At 34.7% G+C, this 9,461-nt stretch overlaps 2 protein-coding genes across 2 annotated transcripts; one reads left to right on the top strand and one right to left on the bottom strand.

The window, feature by feature from the left end:
* Nucleotides 1-467: 467 nt before the first annotated feature.
* Nucleotides 468-2,173, bottom strand: Eif3i (eukaryotic translation initiation factor 3 subunit I). The gene is made up of 5 exons (XM_083079217.1): nt 2,034-2,173; nt 1,615-1,861; nt 1,250-1,530; nt 942-1,142; nt 468-794 (listed from the first exon to the last, which is right to left on the bottom strand). Exons 1-5 carry the CDS (start codon nt 2,034-2,036, stop codon nt 546-548), a joined length of 981 nt encoding a protein of 326 aa, XP_082935343.1. The 5' UTR covers nt 2,037-2,173; the 3' UTR covers nt 468-545.
* Nucleotides 2,174-2,638: 465 nt separating this feature from the next.
* On the top strand, nt 2,639-9,419 carry Gcn2 (eukaryotic translation initiation factor 2 alpha kinase Gcn2). Its single transcript, XM_083079203.1, has 14 exons — nt 2,639-2,838; nt 3,030-3,150; nt 3,247-3,416; nt 3,496-3,757; nt 3,841-4,392; nt 4,492-4,866; nt 4,952-5,488; nt 5,646-5,800; nt 5,973-6,409; nt 6,483-6,759; nt 6,846-7,365; nt 7,492-7,971; nt 8,061-8,962; nt 9,123-9,419. Exons 2-14 carry the CDS (start codon nt 3,094-3,096, stop codon nt 9,247-9,249), a joined length of 4,851 nt encoding a protein of 1,616 aa, XP_082935329.1. The 5' UTR covers nt 2,639-2,838; nt 3,030-3,093; the 3' UTR covers nt 9,250-9,419.
* The last annotated feature ends 42 nt before the right edge of the window (nt 9,420-9,461 follow it).

Here is a 9,461-nt window from a genome sequence, read left to right on the forward strand (position 1 = left end):
TTGAAAAAGACGCCTTGTATATATTGATAGACATTTCATTTATGTAAGAAAATTATAATACAAGCACAGATTTATGAATTATATTGTAACAAATTTATTATATTTTATCGATAGATTACACTTCAGATCTCATTTAATATATATATATATATTAAAGCTCTGAAATATTATATATATATAACTTTTAATGAATAATTTATATGAGGGGAATATATTCACGAAATATTTTTTTCTATAATTATCAAAAATATTTCATCATATATTTAATAATAAACATTTTTTATTGTTGGATATATCTAGATAATCAAGTGTGATTAATCATATGATTGATAATACTGTCATATTGCCAATAATACAATTGTTTGCAACATGATAGCGATTTCATAATTGATTATCTAGGTATTTTATATAAGAGTTATATTTACTGTAAAAGTTCTTGTTGTTTAAATTTGTGTAGTTTAGAGAAATGATTACACAGCTGTATTTTATTCAGGTAGAATAATATATACATTTTATTATGTAAATGTATCTTTCAATTGATAAATTTAATATTCAAAATGGAAGTCAAAGTAAGATTGATCGAAATTATTAATACGCATATATCCATCTTCTCCACCTGTAGAATAACTACGACCATTAGGATGAAAAGCAAGAGAATTAATGGGGCCAAAGTGTCCTTTCAAACGTGCAAATTCTTCTTCAAATACTAGATGGAAGAATCGTGAGTCAAATTTGCCTTGTCGCGCGGACGTTGTAGTGACGTCCATAGCGTCTTGACCACCACCAAGGACCACCTATAGAAAATTATTTACTTAGTTAAATTGTAACGTTCTTGATTTATATTTTCTAATTGCAATTGTATTAATTGTATTAATATTTTACTTTTGTTTCCAGGATTTCAAGATAACATATAATAGGATGGTAAAATACAAATTTCTTACATGATCAAAAATCGGTGATATTGTAGCAGAATTTACGGGCCTTTCCGTCTTGTATGTCTTCAATAACATTAAAGATTCGCTATCAAAAAGTTTTGCTGTATGATCTTTGGATGCGGTTACAAACATGGTCCCATCCTTATTACATTGCATATCATTTATCTGTGATTTGTGACCTTTGACGCTGGACAACTTTTTTCCTGTCTGTAAGTATCACAAACGATATAATTATTACCAGACATTCCCACAATATTTATCACTGTAATCATAAATCACAATATGTATCACTGTAACAATAAAAAGACACTTGCCCTCACGTCCCAAAGTTTAATCTCGCCATCCTCATGGCCTGTAATAATAGTCTCATCCAAAGCACCCCATAATAGAGCAGAAATTCTAGGACCATTGACAGAGATTCTAGAGATTGCATCTTCCTGAGATAATGTAGAATCGACATTTCGTACATCCATAATAAACATCTCGCACTGATGACCCAAGGCCTTATCAGTGGAAAACACAGCAAGATTTGCTGAATAACTAAAACCACACGCTCTTACAGAACTGTTTGTGCTCAACTGACCTATCTCCTTGCCTAAACAAAATTATAAAACGCAATTTTGCATTAAATTTTGCACACGCAAGCGAAATACATTGTTTGTTTTTATCGTATGCAAACCAGTTTGACAGTCCCAGACTCTCAGTGTATTGTCACCACTGCCGGATAGCAGCCGTGTGGTATCCCAGTTGACGTCGATGCACCAAACGGAACCGTTGTGGCCGTTGAAAGTCCCAAGACGCTCTCCATTCAAGGCATACCAAACATTAGGCTGCTTATCTTTACTGGCAGAGAACAGCAAGTCCCCTTCTCTATTATATTTTATTTTGGTGATGGCACGCTCGTGCCCGTGCAACATCAAGGGTTTCTGCAGGAAACAATTCTCTTTACATTCCGATGTATACGGTGGAAAAAAAAATTGATGTATCCATCACAGTGAGGTTATACTGGTCACATGTATGTATTTTAGCCTAAATACAATGCATTTTGCTAAAAGATGATGATACAAATATATTAACGTAAGATCGAAGTAAACTAACCATTTTGTGACGTTTCACTCAATTTTACTTTAGACAGAAAGAAACCCGACAACAGCCACCTCGATCACACGAGCATCCATTTACTGAAAAAAATCGTGATAAAGGCGAGATTGCATTAGCCGCATTCAGCAGACTGAACAGTTGGGCAATATTACTAAATTTTCCGATGTAACTCGACGCTGATTGGTCGGACCTGAAAGTAGAAACCAATCATGTTCGATTGCTACTTAGCGGTTGAGTCCGCTGAATGCGGCCATTGGCTGCGTTCAGCAGAAAAAGCTGCTTTGCAACTTAATTTTGACTGAATCTAAGAGCATACACCAATCAGATTCACGAATTTTACAACAGTTGCAAAGCAGCTTTTCCTGCTGAACGCAGCCATTTATACGATAAAATTTCCGATTGGCTGTCGTATAGAGCCACAGCCAATTATATCGATCTGTGCCTAGGGTAACCAGCAACGATCGTCCAATCAGAGAGTCCCATTTTGAATGGCCAATTGGGCGACGTGGTCAATCACGATTGTGGGGGCAAAAGATCCTTCGCTCTGATTGGACGATAGAAAACTCATAATCGCATCGTATCTAAATACTCGCCGTATCAGGTTGTATATAGATGTTATTTTATTGCACTGTGTGTACGTATGTATGTGCATGCATACTATTATATCGATGTGCGAAAAATCAAATGCGATTGTATATGTTTGATTTGTAGATCAGAGAGCTAGTCAAACTCGAGGCACGAGAAAAAACTTATTTTGAAGCAAACGTGCGTACCACGATGTAGTTGCACGTGATGAATTCAGGTGATGAAACAGTTTCTTGATTTTATCCATTTGCGCATTTTTTTACACGTGCGTTTGTCGAAATGTATATATCTAAAGATTGTACGTCCTCAATTAATCGCGCCAATTAATCCCGCTTTATGTCACTCTCATTTATGAGATATACAATGTACTAAAATGTTATATGAGATTAAATATGGGATTCTTTTCAGATTCCTCCGTTAGATTCTGAAACTTACTAATCTGCATAAAATGGGTGAATAGCAACATTGCAAGATGTCTCATATTGAATCTTGTAAAGATCGACAGCAAAATGAATTAGAAGTTTTGAAGGTATTGATATATTTATTGATATTTTTTTCAAATTATGTATTGAATTTCAAATTATGTTGTCTTTTAATTACGACTCTGTGCTATTGTTTATGACAGTCCATTTTTGGTGATGAATTACGTGACTTGAGAAAGAACAAGAATAAAAAAAAATGGCAACCCCTGGACATTGTTGTTACCTTGACACCACAGAAAGGTATGTCTGGACCAGCAGAAATTTATGCGCAAGTAGATTTACATGTTATATGCAGCGACAAATATCCTGATGAGTAAGTTTTATATTGATACATCTAAGTAAAAGAATTTATATCTTGTTATTCATATATATAATTTACTTATGATATTTAGAGTACCAACTATTCAACTGCAAGATAGCAGGGGTTTGTCTCATCAACAAGTGGCAGTTTTATCATCGGAGCTTGAGAACTTGGCGGAAAAATTAAAGGGTGAAGTTATGGTCTTTGAATTCAGTCAGCATGTTCAAAAATATTTGCATGAGCATAATAAGCCAGGTTATAGTAGTTTTTATGAAGAAATGGTATCAAGACGTCAGGAAAGGATACAGTATGAAATGCAGGAAAAACAAATGAAAGAAGATAAAGAAAGACAGGTTTAAATTTATATTTCTGTATATGTATGTGTATATTGATGTATACATATTACAAAGTCTTAATTATTTTATTTTATCACCAGGTCCTGCAAGATGCCATACAAAAACGTCAGGAAGCTCTGAAAGCTGAGATGCGTAATCGAAAAGAAACAATTCGATTGGTCACAGACTCCGACACTGTCTTTAGATCCATCCCATCGTCTCCGCACGAGAAAGGGACAAACCGTTTTAGACGCAGATGCGTTAGCACGTCGGAAAGTTCCGAAGGATCATTATGCGAACACAGGGGTACCAAACTCATGCATTTTGACAGTAATAAAGGCGAGAGGCAAGTACATCGAGGAAAATGCTTGGGTCATAGTGCGAAAGGTTCTGTGGTTTACGCTGGTGTAGATATGACCACTGGAGAATTATTAGCTATCACCGAGTGGACGTTAAAATGCACAGTGTCAAATGGATGCGATTCTATTCAAGAGGCTATTGATATACATCATGCCATGAAACAAATTGCCAGTTTGGAACAAGAACTCAATCATTTGTACAAACTGCATCATCCGAATCTTGTACATTATTTGAATATGAAGTACATACAAAATAACAACAGTATAATAATTTATATACTACAAGAATTTGTGGTATGTAAAAATATACATATATTTTATTTTGTAATAATATGTACACATATATATATTTCATGAAATTATAAGAATTTTCTCAATTGTGTGTAAAAGTAGGTTGGAACCACATGCTCGGTTTTTTTGATGGCAAATGTTCCAATTGACGTTGATACATTGAGGTATCTAGCAAATGGTGTTCTCGATGCGTTACGATATCTCCACGAAAATAATGTGGTACACAAGGATTTACGCGACACCAGTGTTTATATAGATCGCATGGGTGTTGTAAGATTATCCGATTACTCTTTAGATAAGAGATTATCAGACATGTATCATTCAAACTCCTTAGCAAAGACTGAACACGATTTTCCAACAATTCAAGGCCGAGGAGGCAAGAAGGCAGACATATACAGATTTGGAATCTTACTGCTTTCGTTGTTAAAGGGAACTATTATATCTGGAGAAGAAATAGATCTAGCAGAAATCTCACAGGTAGATTTTCTTTGTGTAATATATGTATAATAGTGACAACATTGAGATGTGTATTTGAAATAATTTGAGATAATTTTTTTTTCAGCTTCATTTGAGAGATTTTATTTCAAAATGTCTTATCGACGACGAAAGAATGCGTTGGTCCGCAGAACAATTATATCAACATAGTTTTATAAGAACGCCATTAGAACGAGGTTTATCGCCCTTAATGCCGATTCATAATGAGAAAGAGAAAGATTTAGAGCCAGAAGAACCAGATAACGATATTCAATTGCATTTGCCATCGATGGACGGACAATCGCGAATACAAAACGAATTTGAAGTTTTAAAGTGGCTGGGAAAAGGAGCCTTTGGCGACGTCTTAAAGGTACGAAATAAATTAGACGGTGGAATCTATGCTATCAAACGAATAAAACTGAATCCGAAAAATAAACAATTGAATAAGAAGATTACACGCGAAGTGAAATTGCTCTCTAGAATGAATCATGAGAATGTCGTACGTTATTACAATTCATGGATCGAAAGTGCTACTTTGGATGATTCTGTCAGGCATCAGTTTACACCAATTACCACATCTTCTGATAGGACGGCCACTACACAAGACAAGGTAGACATAGTCAATGTAAGTACATTATTCATGACGTAACATTACTTTTGTAAGTAAAGGTTTTAACAATATTTTATTTTATAGCTGAATTTATTTAAAAAATTCAAATTTATTAAAAATATAATTAAATTAATAATATTGTGATGTATAAATTTGTAATCTGAATTTTTAGCAATTGGAAAGTGATGAAATAGAAAAATTTGCCCCACCTTTACGTGAAGTTGAATGGAATATATCGTACGAATCTCGAGCAAATGGTGCTGATAGTGATGATGATAATAGCGATACCTCGACTGATTCTGATAGCGAAGAACATTGCACCTTTTTGTAAGATAACTTTTTTTCTAGATGTCAAGGAAAAAAATTCTATAATTAATATTTTGATTAATATTTAGCTTATTGATTCTATTATGTTTTGTATGATTTGTATTTAGAAAAACAATACTATGCAGAAAAAATTTAGTTTAAAAAAAAATTAATGAAAATGTGTTTTTTGTAGAATGCGAACCTTTTTATGTATTGAGTCTTCCGATAGCATTGAATTTGAGAGAGATGGTATATCACAAAAGTCTGCAATAACGCCGGATGTTTCAAAAAATGATGCTAAAGACATTGAATCTGCTAGTGAAGATGTAAAAGAAATACAATTCATGTACATACAAATGGAATTTTGTGAGAAAAGCACATTAAGAACTGCCATAGATAACGATTTATACGAAGACGAAGAACGCGTCTGGAGATTATTTCGAGAGATTGTAGAAGGTTTAGCGCATATTCATCAGCAGGGTATGATACATAGAGATTTGAAACCCGTAAACATCTTTCTCGATAGTAACGATCATGTCAAGATAGGAGACTTTGGATTAGCCACGACTAATATATTGTCGACGTTAGTTCAGACCATTGATGCTGATAAAGAGTCACAATTTGAGAAAGGTACAAGTGTCTGTATACAATATTAATGTTAAATTAATCAATTGTATATATCTTATATAATTTATATCTTTAGGTGGAAGTTTTGATGTAGAAGAATTGGGATCTCTTACTGGTCAAGTTGGTACAGCTTTATATGTAGCTCCTGAACTTTCTGCGAAAACTGCCAAAGCAATCTACAATCAAAAAGTGGATATCTATAGTTTGGGAATTATCTTTTTTGAAATGACGTACAAGCCGTTAACCACCGGAATGGAACGCGTAAAGGTTTTATTAAATTTGCGCTCCAAAGAGATCGTCTTTCCTTCCGACATAGTGGAGACAGATATGCCACATCAAGTTCATATTATACGGTAAAAGATTAAATTTTTAATAAGAGTAAACAAATTGTCCTCAATTATCAATGAAAAGACGTAGTTAAGCTTTTTATTCTCGTCAGCTGGCTGCTGAATCACGATCCAAGTCAACGTCCCACTGCCCAAGAATTGCTCTCTTCCCCATACTTGCCGCCACCTCAGTTGGAAGAGACGGAATTGCAAGAGATGGTGCGCCATACATTGTCTAATAGTCAAAGTAAAGCATACAAATATTTAGTGGCATCATGTTTCACGCAAGATGTTACGCCAGCCGAGGATATTACTTATGACATGAATTTGCCCGCTAGGGGAATGCCAAGCGTTCTTTCCTCAAAAAAGCAAGTTCTGCAGGAAAACGTGAAGCAAAAAATCGTCGAGATATTTCAAAAGCATGGTGGAATATGTCTCACAACTCCGTTGTTAATGCCCAAGTCCGTACAGCATTCCAACTTTACTGAGCACAGCGTAAAACTGATGACGCGCACCGGTAGCATCGTTTCCATACCTCATGATCTTCGTACTCCTTTCGCCCGGTACATTGTGTGGAATAATATTTCGCATATTCGAAGATATGCTGTCGAACGTGTCTTCAGAGATAAAAAGGTATGTAAATTTTATAAATAGTTTCTTTGAACATGAGAGAGAGATTGAAACTCGATATCTAAAAAAATGCATTTTATGAGATAAAAATAATGAAACGTACACATGAATAATTGCAAATTATTGTAGGCTCGAGGATTTCATCCAAGGGAATTGTATGAATGCGCTTTTGATATCATTAGTCCTATAGACAATTTAATGACCGAGGCTGAACTGATTTTCATTATATGGGAGATCTTTAACGAATTACCGCAGATCCGGGAATATAATTTCATTGTGCGTTTGAATCACACATCACTGTTGCAAGCCGTACTGATGTATTGCGGCGTCGAGAAGGACAAGTATCAGGATATATATTCCATACTGCAGGATGCTCGCGATGGAAAGTTAACGAAATTCCAGGTCCAAACGCACTTGATAAGCTTGTGCCTTACCGATCAAGCTATGGAAACGCTTTTCAATTTACTCGAAACGGAAAATTCCGTTGCGAAGATCTCCAGTGTCTTGAGGACAATAACGAAAAGAAAAGGGGACGTCGCGGGTTTAGCTAAAGAGGGCCTGAAAGATATAGAGGCTGTAATATCTAATGTAGAAGGTTTAGGTGTTAAGGTTAATATCCACACACATATTAATATATGCATGTTTATACATTTACGTAATTTGCTATGATTGATAAAAATTTATATCTTGTGTTACAGTGGCCTATTACCGTCGTACCTTTATTAACGTATAATGTACAACAATACAGCGGTGTGATATATCAGATAACTTGCGAATTAAAACATAGACGAAAACGAGGTGGTCAGGATATCATAGCCGCGGGTGGTCGATACGACAAGATGCTGATGTCATTCAGAAAGGTCTTGGAACGCACCGGAATGGCAAGTAAGGAAACGAAGCAATACGGCGCCGGTATCAGCATATCATTAGATAAATTGGTATCCGTTGTTACCGAAGCATGCGAGAATCTGAATGGTGAGAGTAAATGCGGCATCGATGTGGCTGTATGTTGCGAGAGCAGTCCAGGAAGCGAGGGGAGAAGAGAAAAGGAGATGATTAATATATTACGAGAAATCTGGTCATTAGGATTGAAAGTAACGATACTGGATCTATGTACTATGGAAGAAATATTAGAGTACTGTCGAGAAAACTCTATAAGTCATATAGTATTATTAAGAAACGGTACATTAAAGGTGCAAACGTGGGAGAGAGATCGATTCCAAGAGAAGAAATGGAACACCATACAGGACATTATCGAGTATTTACAACGACAGTCGGAAATCGCATTACCGATATTAAATAGATCTGAAAGTAAAGTGAGCGCGAATGATGTATCGATAGTGCAGAGTAATCCGGTCAATGCTAATATTAATTTTATCCTCTCCGAGCGCGATAAGCTATCCGGAAGTGGTAGAAGAAATTTTAAAAATACCATATTAGCACAAATGTCATCCTACTTGCAAAGAATATCGCATAAAATTCCTGTAGAAATTTTTGCAGTTTTTTTGGAAATGTCTGTTATAAGAACAATCATCAGTTTTCTGGAAATTGACGAGGAAGAACAGATATTTCAAAAGAGCATTCAAATCGTTATAGATAAGTGAGTATAAAATATTACCTATATTTATTCTATATATTATTGAATTATTAAAATATAAACATTGTATCAATAGAGTGAATTATTGAAATATAAACATTGTATTAACAGAGGGTGTGCATAAAATCTTACATATTATAAACAAACATGTATATTTTTACAGACATCCACGACATAAGAAATACATTAAACAGATATGTGAGGAAATGAAGGAATTACGGAATGAAAAATCAAAGCCTGTAGAGATATTATATAGTATAATAGATAGTGCATACATGGCCCTCTTATAAGTGATATTATCGAAATCGAAAAATATATTTTTTCATAATCATGTGAAACCATTGAATGATTGGATGTATGTTATCAATGTAAGACTAGATAATATTAAGCATTTTTTGTACTGCATTATATATATTTCTAAGTGTAAAACGTTGAATAAAAAAACGTTTAATGAGTAAAATTTTGTCTTATAATTGGAATGTACAACGACTTATAATGCAGA

The sequence above is a fragment of the Camponotus vicinus genome, unplaced genomic scaffold (assembly GCF_025532165.1).
Source record: "Camponotus vicinus isolate PSW18456_S1 unplaced genomic scaffold, iyCamVici1.0 SCAF_10, whole genome shotgun sequence".
NCBI classification, from domain to species: Eukaryota; Metazoa; Arthropoda; class Insecta; order Hymenoptera; family Formicidae; genus Camponotus; species Camponotus vicinus.

What these genes read in the sequence shown, in the direction of transcription:
- Eif3i (XM_083079217.1), bottom strand. An exon ending in AGTCTGGGACTGTCAAACTG is followed by an intron (nt 1,531 to 1,614) that starts GTTTGCATACGA and finishes AATTTTGTTTAG; the next exon opens with GCAAGGAGATAGGTCAGTTG. An exon ending in TATCACCGATTTTTGATCAT is followed by an intron (nt 795 to 941) that starts GTAAGAAATTTG and finishes AATTTTCTATAG; the next exon opens with GTGGTCCTTGGTGGTGGTCA.
- Gcn2 (XM_083079203.1), top strand. Translation starts at nt 3,094, where the DNA reads ATGTCTCATATTGAATCTTGTAAAGATCGACAGCAAAATGAATTAGAA. An exon ending in ACAAGGTAGACATAGTCAAT is followed by an intron (nt 5,489 to 5,645) that starts GTAAGTACATTA and finishes CTGAATTTTTAG; the next exon opens with CAATTGGAAAGTGATGAAAT. An exon ending in AGAGTCACAATTTGAGAAAG is followed by an intron (nt 6,410 to 6,482) that starts GTACAAGTGTCT and finishes TTATATCTTTAG; the next exon opens with GTGGAAGTTTTGATGTAGAA.